At 53.3% G+C, this 17,334-nt stretch overlaps 1 protein-coding gene across 1 annotated transcript in view; it reads left to right on the forward strand.

Annotated features, from left to right (window-relative positions):
• Positions 1-492: 492 nt before the first annotated feature.
• The window catches only part of PGS1 (phosphatidylglycerophosphate synthase 1), a gene marked incomplete at its 5' end in the record, with an annotated part of 39,516 nt that continues 22,674 nt past the window's right edge, over positions 493-17,334 (forward strand). Inside the window, 6 exons of the mRNA XM_082678784.1 lie at positions 493-833; positions 9,479-9,668; positions 12,577-12,654; positions 14,730-14,829; positions 15,629-15,818; positions 16,856-17,034. Of these exons, the coding sequence (XP_082534910.1) occupies positions 493-833; positions 9,479-9,668; positions 12,577-12,654; positions 14,730-14,829; positions 15,629-15,818; positions 16,856-17,034 (1,078 nt within the window). The remainder of the gene's footprint in view (positions 834-9,478; positions 9,669-12,576; positions 12,655-14,729; positions 14,830-15,628; positions 15,819-16,855; positions 17,035-17,334) is intronic.

Here is a 17,334-nt window from a genome sequence, read left to right on the forward strand (position 1 = left end):
CAGCTTTTCCAGTTTCCAAGTCCCAGCGTCTGTGGATCCTGCCAAGGAACCACATGATACAGATGAGAGTCATCCGTTACCTTTTTAAAATCAGCTACAAAAAAGTGCTCTTGGCTGTAGGGATGAGCTCCTTCAGCCTCTTTGGCCATGGAGCCGTAGTTCCCAGGGGCGGGTTACAGCGTGTGTATGCATTTGGGCGCATGGGGAGGTTGGAGGGGTCTTTACAGCATCTAGACTGGGTGAGCTGCTCTGTGCCCTGGAGCTGCAGGCCCAGGGCTGACAAGGTGAAAGATGGTCCCGCCTGGGTCTGGTGGGGATTTTTCGTTCTCAGTGCGCCCGGGTGAGTCAACGGTCACCCACTTCTGTACATCTTAGCTAACACCTTGGAGCAGGGGCTCGGCCTGTCAGGTCCAGCCTGAACTTGGTCGTGGGGTCTGACAGGTGATGCCCCTCACTCTCCACCCCCATCCGGTATCAAGACCGAGTCAGGGGATGCTGGTGCCCGCGCCCTACTCCTCCACGGCCTGGTCCCTGCGTGCAGCACACCTGCGTCCCCCTGGCGGGAAACTGAGGCTGCGGGGTGGGTCCGCCTCCCCTCCAGGCTCCCGCGCGCCGCCCGTGTCCGCGCGCGCGGTTGTCAATAAAGTTCTCGCGCGCCGGAAGCGGAAGCGGCGAGTCTCCATGGCGGCGGCGGCTACGGCGGCGGCGGCGGCGGCGGGGCCGGTGTTCTGGAGGCGGCTGCTGGGCCTCCTGCCTGGCCGCCCTGGGCTGGCCGCTCTCCTGGGGCGCCTGTCCGACCGACTCGGCAGGAACCGGGACCGCCGGCGCAGGAGGTGAGAGAGCGGTGGGGCTGAGGGCGTGCCCGGCCCCGACCCTCATTCCGCGCTCCCGGCGTCGCGGTGAGCTCTCCGTATCCCCGCGCGCGGGCCCGCCCGGCCCCCGCAGTCCCGCCTCGCCGCCGGCCTTCCCGGGGTGGGGGACCCCTCCCGAAGTCGGTCGGGCCGGCCCGGGGCTGAGGGGGGCGAGCCCGGCCTCCGGCCTCCGGCCTCGTACGGTGAAGCGAAGGGGCTGTGTGTGCACACCCGGGGCGGGGGGAGGAGTTCGTGCGTTGCTTTGGGCCCCGGGGTGTGTGTGTTGGAGAGTCTTCGCGAGAGACACTGTTTGGGTCCGGAGGGGTCTTTTCCTTAAGTAATCCTAGCTGCGAGGTGACTTGACGGGAGTGAATCAGCCCTGCTGGGATTCTGTGCCTGCAGCATTTCTCACATCCTGCCAGAGAGGGCTGTGAAGCAATCCTGAGTCAGGAACGCTCAGGCCAGGGAAGAGGAACCACTTGAAACCCCTTTTACACTTTGCAAAGGGCCTGTGTTCTGGAAAAGTACTGAAGTGAGTTATGGAAATAGTGAAGTAGGCTTTGAAGCAGTTCGCTCAGGCAGTGGTCTATCGAAGTAAACATTTGCCAGGTACATGCTGACCTAAGAGGCCTGCTGCTGTTGCTAATATTAAAAAAAAAAAAAAAAAGACTTACGTGCAAGTAGTTTTCTTGTTGGAGAGACTCGAGCCTTACGCTTGTTTCTTAAGAAAAAAAATCTTGGAACTGCGTCTTTTTGCAGAGTTTGCGCCTTAGATTTTTATCTGCTACTAGGGTGAGATGTGACCTTCTGGCCTTTGGTAGAGAGATCTGTGGCCCAGTCATGTGTGCTGATTCTAGGTATGGAAAGGAACTTGCTTCTTATTGGGTTACTTTGGAAGATTTTCAGCAAAAATTCAGGTTTCACTTAGGGGAACTTTTTGTGATAGAATCAGCCCAGGACGGAACTCTTGGAAGCTTACTGATCAGAACGGCTTTAAGTTTCACATCAGTGAACCCGGTGGGAGTGGGGTGTAGAAGAGGTGGCCTCTGTTCTCTGTAATTGGTGCTTAGGAAAGACCTGTTTATTCCAGTGGGTAGTGAAGTCAGATGACTTCTACGTCCTGGTATCAAACCACTGAGAAATTTGGTTTAAAGTTTCAAAAAATGTTCTCAAGGACGAGATGTTTAGGCCATTTTGTCATTTCCCTTGTATGTATTTAAACTATACAGAAAAGTACTTCATGATTAATCACTGTTTAACATTGGAGTTGATTACTAAAGGCTGTTGGGGCAATCGCCACAAATTCTTTTAAGAAAGACATTTCTCTTGAGTGTTTTTCTGCAGGGGGGGAGGGCAGTGTGGCCGTGGGGATAGTCTACATTGACTTCTTAAAAGTCTTTTTTGTAAATAGCATTAGTGGATGCAGGACTTGTGGCTCCATATTTCTTCTTGATTAAGTTGGTTAAGGCTGTGGGTCAAAAATTAAACCAGGAACTCAGTTAAATCACAGACATAGAAACACAAATGTCAGATATTTGCGTCTTTTACTCCTTGGAGGTGATGCCTATGCTAGGACGGAGGATAAATGTTTTGAGCAGTATTACTACAGTACTGTGGGGTTCTGACCCTTTCTTTGCCTTATTTGGTTTGCAGATGTTTTCTGCTTCTCTGTGGCCTGGCTGTTTGGGGTTACTCATGTCTGTATGGCCGCTCACCTCCAGTGGCTGCTGACTTTCGTTTCTTCTCTATTGTTCAGTTGCACCAACCAATTCCTCATTCCCCGAATGATGTGGTTTCTTGTAACTCTGATCATTGATTCATTGATAATAGTTCTGTGTAGCCATGAACTTACTTTAGATTTTAGCTTGCCAGTCTGACTCAACTGTTGGAGTGCCTGGTGAATCCTCGTGACTAGCAAGGGGAGTGGTGAGAGGGAACAGTTCTTTACTGCAGTGGTTTCCTTTCAGTTATAGAGACAGCCATAGTGACAGAGAACTCTATTTAAAATTACTTCTAGGGGCTTCCCTGGTGGAGCAGTAGTTAAGTATCTGCCTGCCAATTCAGGGGACACGGGTTCGAGCCCTGGTCTGGGAAGATCCCACATGCCGCGGGGCACCTAAACCCGTGTGCCACAGCTACTGAGCCTGCGCTCTAGAGCCCGTGAGCCACAACTGCTGAGCCCGTGCACCACGACTACTGAAGCCCGCGCACCTAGAGCCCATGCTGCAACAAGAGAAGCCACGGCAATGAGACTCCCGTGCACCGCAACAAAGAGTAGTCCCCCGCTCACTGCAACTAGAGAGAGCCCGCGTGCAGCAACAAAGGCCCAAAGCAGCCATAAATTAATCAATTAAAAAAAATTACTTCTAATTAGTGATTTGGAAATACTGCTGTTTTTTCTTAAGCAGGCATCTGACTCATTACCGTGGACAGCTGGATTCATTCACTCATTCAGCATGCGTGTATAGAGCACAGCTGTGCTGTGCTAGGTACCAAGGGAACATACATAGTCCCACCTTCATGGTGCTCAGACCCATAAACAGACAATAGTAAAGTAAGGTAGGAAAGGTCATGGCAGCACTAAGGCACACCTGGAAGTCACAGAAGGCTCCCGGGCGGTGATGATCTTGGAGCTGTGTTTTGGAGGCGTGTAGGAGTAGGCTAGGTGAGGAAGTGGGGAGCCAGTGTTCAAGGAAGGATAGTGAGTGATGTAGGTTGATGGTGGCAGCGGCGGTCTAGGCCTGAGGGGGTGGGGCTTGTATGAAGTCATGGACAGTGGGAAGAGAAGAGAGGGCTGGACTGGAATCAGCTCTGGTGGGGGTGTGTAGGGGGGTGCTGAGGAGGTAGCTCATGTTTCTGACTTGGGTGACTACATGGATGGTGGCATGCTTCACTAAAACAGGGAGCAAGAAAGAGGACCAAGTTTGGGGGATGACGATAAGGTGAGTTCAGGGCATGTCCATTCGTATCCAGGTGGGTCCAAGTGGAGGCGCTCACTGTTCAGGTGAAGGGCGGGTCCGGCGCTCAGGCGAGGAAGACAGAAACTTCAGGTAGTTTCTTGGAGTCATCAGACTACACAGAATTGACTTGTTATTTGGGGTATGAGACCTGGTGGAAAATGTGTCAAGAGGGCGTTAGTTCCTAACTGAGTTTGCTGCCATACAAGGAAATATTTTCTCTGTGGTCTCCTTTTTCTTTTTTTAAAAACTATTTTCAATTTGAGCTATGTGTGCAGAAAAGTCTTTATTTTTGAAACCCAAGTTCTATTTTCTTTATTTTAGGTGTGTGTATGTGTGTGTGTGTGTGTATGTGTGTGTGTATGTGTGTGTATGTGTGTGTATGTGTGTGTGTGGGGTGGTGGTGGGGTGTCCTAACTTTCCCGAGTGTAAGAGGGAAACATAACCAGCAAACTGTTCTTTTTATTAGGTTTCCTTACCTTGTAATGCCAGCTCAACATACTCTTATTCTACTTCTTAGTGGTTTCTACTCTGAGGGACCACCAGGTTTCCAGAAATTACTTTTTCTCTGAGTTTTCTGATGCTGGGACCCAGTCCTCCTTATTCATTAGAGTTCAGTAGCGCCACCTCTTGTATTATAGCAGTAGAATGGGTGGGAGGGGGGATATTTAGAATCAAAGCATGATTTCCCCAAATAATTCAAATTTGATCTTGCAGAGAATTAAAATAAGATTTGCAGCTGACTGACTTGTAAATTGTAGCTTTATCAGGTTCATATTGACCTGAGTACCCTCTGAGCACATTGCTGCTGCTGATGAAGTAGGCTGGTCAGTCAGCTGTGTGCTCATAGATAGAAACTAGCCTGGGATTGAAGCGGTCTGATAGATAATTCCCTTGTAAACACGTGATCCGAGTAATGTAAATGAGTCGTTTTCACTGCCGGGAAGTCAGGCTGGTTGCAGCAGTTTGGATTAGTAGAACGTGTGAGTGGTTCTCAGCAGGCACTTGGCTATGCCTGATGCCTTTGGCTACGGAGGTGTGTTGTGGGTTATAAGTATATGTTAGGTTTCTAGCCCCTCGATGTAATCGACTTTCTTTTGGACAAGCCAAGAGGAGAGTCAGCGTGTTGCCACATGCTGGCAGCCCCGGCCTCGTGCCGGCCTTGAGGGAGCAGCCATTGGTCTTCTGTGACCTACGGGAATTCACTCTCATTTCCCTTACTTGGGTTTAGGTCTTGCGTTAGTCAGGAAGGGCTGCCTGCTGCTGGGGCTGCAGGAAGTTTCGTCCTTTCGTGTAGTTTTTCGAGCCTTTTTCAGGAAGTGTTATGACTTGGTCTTTTCTCATCACTTCACCTCTTTACGTTTAAATGTGTGTGACGGGGGGAGGGTGGGTTTTTCTTAAAAAGTAGTTTCTGAAAATATTGCAATCCGGAGAGCTCAGTTTCTTTTAAAACATTCTTTCTTTTTTCGTCGTTTTGTACAGATTTGGGTGGGATACAAACCACAGAGTGTGTACCACGAACCTTATAGTCCCTGGAGAGCTCGTGGACCTTTAGACCATGACCCTGAGTGCAGGACACTTAATTAGTGCCCTGGCGTGGTACAGGGGACAGAACTCTTGTGCTGTCCACGGTGGATTTGTGGTTAGTGTAGGAGATAGTCCTCCGGCATCACCGTTTTCTTCCTTCAAAGCCCTGCAGACCCTGTTTTGAAAAGACGCTAGGAGGTGGGCCTGCTTCCTTGTGTCCCAAAGGATGGGTGACACCACTGTGGCCCCAGGGGAAGCACCTGTGTCCTCTGAAGCCGTGAGAGCTGTGCGGGGCCTGGTGGAGGTGAAGTGCAGACCCAGGTGGAACTCTCTGGCGTTGCCTTTCCTTAGTAGCGCCTCCACTGCCCCCGTGAGAGCTCGGTTGGACCTCCAGGCGCACTGTTGTGCATCCTGACGAACGGAGAACGCAAGGTGTGGCAGTATTTTTCCATGGAGCACTTGCAGCTTCAGAATGTTTGGTGGAATGGAAGACTCCTGTCTCTGCACACAAAGGAGAAATGCCTTCTCCCGTTTTCTGAAGCTTCCCTTGCACATAGCTGTGTTCGCGGCCTCTCAGCAGCCGTTCTGCTCTCGCTCTTTCGGTTTGACTAGCTACTCTGAACTCAAGTCCCGCTGCGGTCCTGTGCCTCTCATGAGTCGGGTGGGTGCATCGTCCTGTCTAGGGCAGGCTTCTGCTGTCCCTGCTTTAATGGTGGCCCCCGGACCATGGACAAGAGTGTTACTGCATGCTGTTCTTGGTCAAGGCAGTCCAGATATGGATTCCTTTTAGAGATGCTGAGAAGAAACTTCCCTCTCTTCCCCACTGCCCTCCCACTCCATACTCACTGTGTTCTCCTAGCGTCACCCCCCCCATCCTCTCACCCCATTCCCCCAGGCCCCTCTCCAGGTGGAGGGAGTGGCCCCAGGTCAGGGGTCCTCAGCACTTAGGCCCAGCCCACTCTCCAGCTCAGGGAATTTGTTTGCAAATTTCATAGGAAGCCCTAAATCACCTGGCTGAACCTTTCCCCAGAGTCAGGTGTCTGTGTGGGTGGTGGCTGGAGCCCACCCTTTGGAGAGGATGCTGTCAGTTTCACCTTCAGAATTGTGGGCCGAGGATTGTTTTGCACTGTTGTTGCCGCCTCTGCCACCCGCTGAGGGCTGTAGCAAAGTAGTTAGGCTTGCCTGAGTTCAAGTACCAGGGCGCGCCCCTGATCTGGCCTTAGCTCTGTCCTCCAAACTTCCCTGATGATCCAGAGTAAAGGAGTGAGAGGGCGGCAGAACCTTATTATCTGGCCCCCCAGCCCCTGCCACTTCCTCCTCCCTATAACTAGAAATGGGAGCTCCATGTTATCTAGAAAGAGATGATTCAGGGGAGTGCAGGCCTAGATGTGGAAAATGTGTGTGTGTTTGTTTAGTTCTCTAAATGGTGAGTGTGACAGCCCTGCTTTTTTTGTAGAGTAACCACAGCTCCCTGCCTCCTCCTGTCTCTTGGGGGTTAGGGTTTTGACCCGGGACAGCTGCCTGGAGGGGGAAGTTGCTTGTGCAGGTGGTCGGCCCCTGGAGGCTGGGATTACTGTGCAGCAGGGGCTGTGGCTGGCACGGGGAGAAGTGTTTTCTGAGAAGATTCCCAGGCGTCCGTCATGGAAAGCGGGAACTCACCCCCGTGGGGATCTGGCTGAGATGCACGGAGAACGTGAGCCCCTGCGCTGTCTCCCACGGAGACTGGCTGCTTCTGCCCCGGCCCAGGTGCTGCAGTTAGATTTTGAGTGTCTGGGCTCTGGATGTGGTCTCCCCACCTTTGCCGACCTTGTGGGGCCTTTATAAAACTCTGTGCTCTTTTTCCAAGCACCTTCCTCTTTGGAATGTGAAGTTACCACCTGAGGGTTGGGTCTCCTCCACGATGAATCCCTGAAACCTAATAGGTTTTCAGTTCTTCTCCTGTCTAACAAAAATAAACCTGTCAGTACACAGGTTAAACAGGAAGTAACATAAAAAAGCCCTCAGCAGATCTTGGACTGAGGCCCTGATCTGGACTTGGACTGAAGCTTCCCAGGAGAGCTGCCCGACAGGCCCGCAGCCTGCCCGCGGTGGCCCAAGGCCAGGCCTGTCCTGCCGAGCCCCTCTCCTGGGTGGCGGGGCCTGACCCCCGTACAGTCACTGTGTGTCTTCTCTGGACTGCCTGTTGAGCCCCTCCTGGGTTTTTCTGGCGCTGGTGGGTTTTGGCAGTTCCTGCCTCTTCCCTTTGCTCGCACCTCTCCTCGCCTGGAGCCCCCGCACTTACTGTCTGAATCCCACCGGGCGATCAAAGCCCATTTGGAGGGACGGTGTTGTGAGGCGTCCCCAGCAGCTCAGGCATCAGCAGCTCCCCTTTTTGGTCATTTGAAGCACATCTACCATATGTATATTTTGACCTTTCCTTCATTAGCCTTAGCATTTTCTTTTGTGTTCTTAGATGATTTCAGGTGTGTACGCTTGTGAGGCCACCAGGTTTGTGGGCAGTGGTGCCCAGGCCGGCCGTGCCTCCCCCGTACACCATCAGTGCTCACATGACCACTTGGATTGAGGCCCAGGTTGGCACTTGCCCTCTCCTGGGTTGCTGTGTGCCAAAGAGGTGTTTCCTCATCTTCCTTTTTGGGAGCGGCTCTGAGTCTGTTGGCTCATCTGAAGAACGCGTGGGGACTGACTGCATGGCCTGGGTTGCCGGCGACACCCTGGATACTTTTTATATGGTCTGAGCGATAAGTGCTGTGAGATTGGGAGATCAGTTGATCTTACAGCGCTGTGGGGTTTTCCTCCTCAAACAGACTATGTTTAATTAATGAACATTAGACTTTAGCCCCACTTTGCGGCTTCTCGTTGATAGATTGTTGTGCACCTTTCCCGTTCTCATGCTTTTCCGTTGGACTGAAGGCGCTCCCTCTCCCCTCTGGAAGGTAGCCTTGAGCACAGCAGGAGCATGGCCTCCACTTTGGGGAAATCGAGGTAGCAATCCCTTGTTTACACGTCTAGGCCTTTCATTTGCTGCTTGTTACCCGGGAGCCAGAGGAGACGTGTAGCAAGCTGATGCCCGCGAGTGTGGTCCCCACCTCTGCTCGGAGGCCCATGGTGAACCCTGGCTTCCCAGGGTCCAGACCCGGTGTCTTCCACCCGCTGACTAAACTTTTCTTGGCAATGAGTTGCCGTGACAGCCCGGTGGGCTTTCTGGGAAGCACAGCTGCAGGCCATCTGGCGTGTGTGTAGGGACATTCAGGAACCCTGGGAAGATTCAGCGTTTTATCAGGAGGCAAGTGAATGAGATCATCTTCCTGGAATTTGTGGCCCTTCAGGCCTTGGGGTGTTTAAGCGTCCTTTCCCTAGAGCCCCTCTTGAGGCCGTGGTGAAGGTCACGCGCTGAAAAGGATTTTCCTGCCGCTCTTTGCTGGAAGTCAGATGAGGGGCTGGTTGGTGTGGGGCTCTGGGTGTGCACTGCCCTCCCCCGGCCCCTGCAGGTGTCTCGTCATCCGGACAAAGATGAGGCTCAGTGGGCAGGGGACTGTTTACTGCGGTCTTGGCCTCAGTGGACGGGAACCAGCCAGAGACTGGGTGTGACCTCTGAGGAGAATGTGTCCAGGGGTGAAGGGGCAGTTGTCACTGCCGGCCCCTCTTGAGGTGACCTCTTCCAGTGCCAGCTTTTCTCTCTGTATCCTAGTATTAAAGAGAAAACTTAATTTTTTCTGGGTCCTTCCTTGAACAAAAGCCCATTTATCTCATCAGTGAGACAACCGGGGGTCTGGGTTGTACTCACCAGCCTGAGACCAGACCTGCCCTTGCAAGCAGCCTTTGGCGGCTTTCTGCGGGTGGGTTCGTTGGGGCCATTAACCAGGCGATGGCTTTTCTGCGTTTACTTGTGGCTGCTCTAAATTTTGAGTTGTTTGGAATCAGCGTAAAGTTTGGGGTTTATCCATAGGCTTTGGCAATTCTTAAGTTGCTCAACTTGTAGGGGCTGAAAACTTCTTTTACAGAGTTTGACTGGGGCTTTCTTAAGGTGGTCCGGGAAATCTGAAATTCGCCCACCCCGAAAAATTCTCCTTTGCCCACAGGAGCTGAGAGGGACTGTAAGGAAGCATTTGAGGAGTGCGACCCTTTGTATGTCTCTTTTCCCAGGCCGCCATGGCTGTTGTTGGCGCCTCTGCTGTCTCCAGCTGTCCCCCATGTCACCTCGCCTCCTTGCTGCCTGTGTCCGGAGGGTGTGCATCGCTTCCAGTGGATCAGAAACCTGGTTCCAGAGTTCGGAGTCTCCAGCTCTCACGTCAGGGTGCTTTCTTCACCTGCAGAGTTTTTTGAGCTCATGAAGGTAAGTTGTGTCTAAGAGAGAGGGTCAGACATGGAATTAGAGGTTTGGGGGCATAAGGTTGGCCGAGTCCTGGGCTGAAGCACCTTGTGTTCTAGACACTTTTGATGGCTGCTCAGCTTATTCCTGCGGGTTCCACCTGTTAGGTTTCCGCTTCACAGATGGCTGAGTTGAGCCGTGATCAGAAGCTCTCCTGGGTGGCTGATGTCTCAGGTGGAGCAGCTCAGAGCTTGCGGGCACTGAGGGTCAGGTCCTAGGTTTTGTTTCTTGTGACAGATTGATTCCCTTCGTTCCGTGTTGGAGATGTAGGCTAGGCGGGAGGTTAGTGAGAGCTTGGGGACCTCAGCAGGCACGTCCCCGCTGAGGACGTCTGGGAGGGAACGAACCTCATTCTGGTTAGGGCATGGCAGACTCCTGCCCAGGCAACGGCTCCAACACACAGTAGCTCCATAGAGTAGATGACAGGAAATGGAGACATAATGACCTGTGGATGGGATTTGATATGTAGGAAGTGGCCGGGAGCCTCTCAATTCAGTGGAGAGTACTTACAGGTAACTGGAAAGTCTGGATGTCTGGTTTTAGGTCTCGTGATCCTGGTTCTTTTCCGTAATTCTGTCTAAAGTTTGTACCTTCTCTCTCGGTAGAGATGCTAAACCTCGCATTTGGCGGGGTTCGGCTTTCAATACATTAGTCAGGTGTTCATGCCACGTCTAGTTATTTGTGGTTAAACTGCTCATTGGAATGAAGTAATTAAACGCTAATTAATTTTTAGTTACATGAATTCTGAGTTTGTATTAATTCAGTGATGTTAGAATTAAGGTATGATGCGGTCAGAAGTGCTGGGACATAACAGGAAATATATGTAGATGTTCCTTTTTCTGCACAACAAACTCTAGTTCATTTGAATGCTTGCACATTTTCTCTCCTTTGCCCTGTTGTTCTGTAGATCCACTCTTAGCTTAATTTCCGGCTGGCTCATTCTGGTATGCTGTGTGTGTGTGTGTGTGTGTGTGTGTGTGTGTGTGTGTGTGTGTGTGTGTGTGTGTGTGTGTGTGCGTGCGCACACACATACATGCATGCATGCTCTCCCCCACTTCCCTACACTGCTTGACTCTCCTGTGTGTCCTTGTTTGTGTAGAACTGATGCTGAGGCTGTTTGCTCTTTACTCCTACTTGGTTCTCTGCTTGGCTTGAAGAAACAGGTTTTTCAAAGGAGGTGGTTCTTAGTGTCCCAATCAACTCCGGGTGAAGGATGGACTGAGTCTCCACATGGGGGTCCCCTGGCCTGGAGGTGAGGCCACGCAGCGCCTGGAGGGACGCGTGAGGGGCTCAGCCCAGCAGGCCAGGAAGAAGCCGAGGCCACCGTTCCCTGCCTTCTGCACTGAGTCATGGGCGGGTTCTCCGGCAAGTTCTATGTGGAGCGGGATGTGTTTCTTCCTGGGACAGAGTGGCCCGTGTTCCCTGAGAAGAGAGTGCAGCGTGGTTTCTGCCTGGGCCCAGGCCTTCGTGACAGCTGAGCTTGTACCAGAGGACCTGGTGCCATGGCAAACAATTGCATAGACTTTTGCTGCCCGAACTTGATTGCCTCACACTTTACTTGTTTTCCTCTCTTTCCTGTCTTCATACTCACTTTCCCCACAAGCAACCATCTGAATAAATAACAAAACGAAGGAAACAGCAAACATAGGAAATTCTTTTGTTTGTTCCTTGCATATAAGCCTTTCCCAGTGGTGTGTTGGTGTGTTTATCTAGTCAAGATGCCCCTCTTCCTCCGTCGACAGTGCAGGCTGTGGGGGCCATGTGGGAAAGCCAGCACGTGTGTGTGTCCTGCCTCCCCGGTGCCCTCGCCAGCTTGCCCTGAGGGTGGTGCTGCCCTTCTTCCTGCTCTTGACCTCCTCTGGGGCCTGGCCGCGCTGGTGAGGGGTCTGGTGTACTCCCGTGGCTGGATCAGGTCTCGGGAGAGGATGCTGGCTATTGGAACTGATGCATCATCTTTGAATGTTGGTGTGTTCTGTTTGTGTGTCTAGCTAGGTACCTGTCTGTCTGCATCTCAAAACTGTTGCATGCTTGGGACTTCCCTGGTGGCGCAGTGGTTAAGAATCCGCCTGCCAATGCAGGTGACACGGGTTCGAGCTCTGGTCCGGGAAGATCCCACATGCCGTGGAGCAGCTAAGCCTGTGCTCCACAACTACTGAGCCTGTGCTCTAGAGCTACTGAGCCCACGTGCCACAACTACTGAAGCCCGCATGCCTAGAGCCCGTGGTCTGTAACAAGAGAAGCCACCGCAATGAGAAGCTCGTGCACCGCAATGAAGAGTAGCCCCCGCTCACCACAACTAGAGAAAGCCCGCGTGCAGCGACGAAGACCCGACACAGCCAAAAATAAACATAAATAAATTTATTTAAAAAAAAAATTACATGCTCATTATAAAACCCCAGCTGTGCAGACGGGGCTGGAGTGCAAGTTTGCCCCCGCACTCCCTCGTCTGGCTCTGCTCCTCGGACACACACACACACACACACACACACACACCCATACAGGTGTGCATGGGGTGGTGACGGGGGAGCATGGTTTACGTTCTGTTCAGTGATTTGCTTCTGTTCCTGCAGTGCACTGTGGCCATCCCCTCAGGTCAGTGTGCAAAGACCTTCATTCTTTTCGTGGCTGTGCTGTATCTTATAGCATGGCTAGATCATGCCTTACTTTCAGGCTGAGTATTTTAAATTAGGGTTGTGGATCCTTACCTGGTAGGTTACCACACACATTTGGGGCTTGCTTTAAATATTAATTGGTGAAGATACAGGATAGTGCAGCTTGCAGTGTTATTTGCCTCCAATATCAAAGGACTGTATCTTTCTCACTGAACGGTGAAAATGGTGATTATGAATTTTGAATTGTTTCTTCTCTTCAGGGGCAGATAAAAGTAGCCAAGAGGCGGGTCGTGATGGCGTCCCTCTACCTGGGGACAGGTCCTTTGGAACAGGAACTGGTAAGGTTTAAGCAGGGGTGGTCCTACTGGCAGTAGTGAGTCACCCTAAAACCTCGGGCTGTGTAGAGCCGTGGAGTTGGGGTAGAGCCGCCCTCCTTGGCCTGCGTCTCAGGCCAGCTTTTGTTCTTGTTGCCCCAGATTCTGGGGCACGTCAGGAGGATCAGGTAGGGGTGCAGGGAGGTGTGATCCTGGGCCTCCTGACCTCGCTGGCCCGTGTCCTCCTCACCCTGCGCAGGGGCCGTAGGCCATCTGTCTGCCAAGCCGGGGCTCCGAGAATTGTGACCCGCAGGCCAAACCTGGCCACTGCCTATTTATGTGTGGAATATGGGCTAAGGATGGTGTTCACATTTTCTTTTTTTTAAATTTATTTATTTATTTTTGGCTGCGTTGAGTTTTTGTTGCTGCGTGCGGGCTTTCTCTAGTTGCAGTGAGTGGGGGCTACTCTTCCTTGCGGTGCGTGGGCTTCTCATTGCGGTGGCTTCTCTCTTTTTTTAAAAATAAATTTATTTGTTTATTTTATTTTTGGCTGCGTTGGGTCTTTGTTGCTGTGCTCAGGCTTTCTCTAGTTGTGGCGAGCAGGGACTACTCTTCGTTGCGGTGCGCGGGCTTCTCATTGCAGTGGCTTCTCGTTGCGGAGCACTGGCTCTAGGCACGCGGGCTTCAGTAGTCGTGGCGTGCGGGCTCTAGAGTGCAGGCTCAGTAGTTGTGGCGCATGGGCTTAGTTGCTCTGCCCATGCGCCACAACTACTGAGCCTGTGCTCTAGAGCCCGTGAGCCATGACTACTGAAGCCCGTGCACCTAGATCTTCTGCCATGTGGGATCTTCCTGGACCAGGGCTCAAACCCGTGTCCTCTGCTTTACATTTTCAATGTTTGGCAAAAGATCAAAAGAGGAGTAGTAATTGTGTCACATGAAAAGCATGTGAAATTCAGATCTCTGTGTCCATAAATGAAGCTTTATTGGAGCATAGTGACTCTCATTAATTTTTGTTCTGTCTATGGCTGCTTTCTTGCTACAGTGGCTGAACTGAGTAACTGTGACAGGGATCATCTGACCTGCAAAGCCCAAGATATTTACTGTCTGGTCCTTTATAGAGAAGGCTTTCTGAGTCTGTGTTAGACAGAGGAGCCAGCATGGCAGGTCGAGCTGGCCGTTGCTTTCGCCCAGGGCTGGTGTCGGGTGCGGGTCTGCGGCCAGCCTGGCTCCACCTAGACTTGCTGTCATGCCGTGCTTGTCCCTTCCAACGAGACACGCGGGGCTGGGAAGGAGCAGACGTCAGCTGTTGTGCAGCGGGTGCTTCCTGTAGGACGAGCCCAGCGCAGAATCTGTAGGTTGAGCTGAAGTGGGTGTGAATGAGGTCGTTGTGTCGTCGGAGTCCCTGGATGGCTTTCTACTCTGAGGGAGTGAGATGGACCCTTGCCCACAGCAAGTGTTTCTTGGTTTGCCTTGTTCAGCAACCCCCAGGGCATAGCTGGAAGAGAACAGGGGCTGTGGTAGGGGGCAGGAGAGAGCCCACCCCTTCCCTTCCTGTGTGAGGAAAGGCTGCCCCGCTTTCAGGACGTGCTCTTAGCTGCCACCTTGGGAAGCGTGTTTGTTCTCCTGGGAGAAGAATGCCACGTCCAGCCTGTGGAGAGTGACAGTGGGCAGGTTGTGTCTTGGATTTATTTGTTCAGCAAATATTTACCGAGTGATGTCTGTGTGTGGGGCGCTGTTTGTTGTGTGCCTGTAAGGATGATCCATTGGAACGTGTGTGGGAGCTGGTGTCTTAGTGTTTTCAAGAGCGGCGAGGTCCAGACCCTTGGGCACCGCGTCCCTGACTTCCAGAGCCTTCATCCTGCCAGGCCCGGGCCGCAGACGCCATGTCTTCGGATTACGGTTACCGCGGTGGCCTCAGGTGAAGAGATTCTGCAGCGTTGGCTTCTGGGCAAGCGTGGCTGGTGTGTGCGTGTACATGCTTGTGTGTGTGTTCAAAGAGGACCGTGGGGGCATTAGCTGACAGGTTGGTTCATTTCTTTAATACATAACCATCTTTTCAGATCTTTCATTTCTGTTCTTTTGGGGTCTTTTCTTGGCAGGTGGATTGCCTGGAAAGCACTCTAGAAAAGTCACTGCAGACGACGTTTCCTTCCGACCTCAGGGTGTCCATTCTCTTAGACTTCACGCGGGGCTCAAGAGGTAGGTCTGACGCCCTCCCTGGCCCCCTGATTCTTCCCTGTTCAGGAAGAACGAGGAATTACACCCTCACCGCCCTGTCCTTAGCCAGCAGCAAGGCTATTTGAAGCCCTTCTGGGATGGCCCAGGACGGCCTGTCCGTCAGGATTCTGTCTGTGGCAAGTGACCGACAGTCCAAGTAAAAATGACTTTGGGAAAAAGAGAATTGTTCTGACTTCCACGTCTGACCTGATTCGGGTGGGTCGTGATTTGGGGCTTGGACCTTTAGGCTGGCTTCATTCTTTGGCTCCTTGCGGCAGCCTCTGGCAGTCCCAGGCCCATCTTGCCACATCTTGTCCACTGGAAGAGCATCTGCTTCCCTCGTGGTCAGCCTGGAGCTCCTGCATGGCCTGTCTCGGGCTCTGTGCCGGGCCTCCTGAGCGTGCTGACCGGCCCAGCCTGGGCCTGAGTGCCTTCCCAGAGCTGGGGTGGACAGAGTCATCTTCACCCAGAGCAGAAATATGAGAGCGGGGCTGGGTGGTGCCCCCCGGGAGGAGATTGGGTGCAGTTACCATGAGGCGGGTAGAGGGTGCCGTGGGGCTGGAAGAGCGGATGTCCGCTACACGGGCCGCTCAGTCCTGCCCCGAGATGTGGTGGGTGTCCAGGTAGAAGCTGTCCCGGAGCCCCTCTGGCTGAAAATAGCCCCCGGCGGTCTGACTTGGACGGCTGCGCAGGCCCTTGGTAGGTGGCGCTGCACTGGCGGGCTGCATGTTTTTCCTGGTGTGACTGCCGTCCTTGCTCTCCTGCTTGCCCACGTCTTCAGGAAGGAAAAACTCTCGCACGATGCTGCTCCCACTCCTGCAGAGGTTTCCAGAACAGGTCCGAGTGTCTCTCTTCCACACGCCTAACCTCCGTGGGCTCCTCCGGCTCCTCATCCCCGAGCGCTTCAACGAGACCATCGGCCTGCAGCACATCAAGGTGTACCTCTTCGACAACAGCGTCGTCCTGAGCGGGTGAGTTGGCTTCCTTCTGTCGGGGTCTCCAGGGCAGAGACCAGCAGCACGCAGAGAAGGGAAGGTCCGTCCCCGCGAGCCTTTGAGGGCCTGCTGCTACGTGTTTAGTCTGGTTGCCTGGCCCTCCCGGCGTCTTCCCGGTGTCCTGTCTGCCACGGAGGCTGGAAGCCACGAAGGGCGACTGAAAGCTGGCCGTGGTTTACTGAGCCCTTACTCTGTGTTTGCTCCTGGGTGAGCCCCTCGTGTACTGTCTCAGCTAATGCTCACTGTCACCCCACGTGGTCTTTCCCTCACTTTGTACACAAGAAGCCTGAGAGGACAAATAACTTTGTCAGGCAGGGCTGGGTGGGAATCCAGGCCCTTTGGGGGACACTGGGGCCAAGCCCGAGTGGTCCTTGGCTCTGTAAGTGTCTGCATCTCCTCTCGGTGGTCAGCTCGGTGAGGGGACAGCCTTGCGGTCACTCCTCTGTGTCACCTTAGTGTCACTCTCGCCCACCTCTCGTGAGCGGCCAGGCTCAGTAGCTGTTTGTTTTATTTTATTTTATTTTATCTATTTATTTATTTTTGGCTGTGTAGGGTCTTCGTTGCTGTGCGCGGGCTTTCTCTAGTTGCGGCGAGCAGGGGCTACTCTTTGTCGCGGTGCGCGGGCTTCTCATTACAGTGGCTTCTCTCATTGCGGAGCACGGGCTCTAGGTGCACGGGCTTCAGTAGTTGTGGCACGCGGGCTCAGTAGTTGTGGCTCGTGGGCTCTAGAGCGCAGGCTCAGTAGTTGTGGTGCGCGGGCTTAGCTGCTCTGCGGCATATGGGATCCTCCCGGGCCAGGGCTGGAACCTGCGTCCCCTGCATTGGTGGCCGGATTCCTAACCACTGCGCCCCCAGGGAAGCCCGTCAGTAGCTGTTTGTTAATTGGCTGCTGGTGCACCTGATCCAAGTTGGTTGCTCCCCTGCTCCTGCTGGTGACCCTGAGACCGGGGTCACCAGCACTTGCTGTCGCACCCTATCGCCTGAGTCCTCACCTGCTGCTTTCCTCCCTGTAGCGCAAACCTGAGTGACTCCTACTTCACCAACCGGCAGGACCGCTACGTGTTCTTGCAGGACTGTCCTGAGATTGCGGACTTCTTCACGGAGCTGGTGGACGCGGTGGGGGACGTGTCCCTGCAGTTGCAGGGGGACGACACAGTGCAGGTGGTGGAGGGGATGGTGCATCCTTACAAAGGTAGGGTCCCGGGCTCCTCGCCCTCCTGAGCCTGGGGGTGGTGAGGGTGAGGAGGGCGCGCCTCTGGGGGCCTTGCCACGGGTTTAGGAGACTTGGGTGGCAGAGCCTTGTTCTGCTTTTGTCTTTGGAGCCAGACAGACGTGACTCACTGGCTATCGGTCATGCTCTGCGGGTGAGGGAGCCGCCGGGGAAGGTGGGATTGTGGGCCTCGGGTCTGGGTGCCCGCGGGAGTGAGCCGGGAGCCTGCCCTGCACTTACAGGAAGCGGCCTGGTGGATGGCCACCCCCCTCAGGGCCACCT

This window comes from Grampus griseus (genome assembly GCF_964374135.1).
Source record: "Grampus griseus genome assembly, chromosome: 20".
Lineage (NCBI taxonomy): Eukaryota > Metazoa > Chordata > Mammalia > Artiodactyla > Delphinidae > Grampus > Grampus griseus.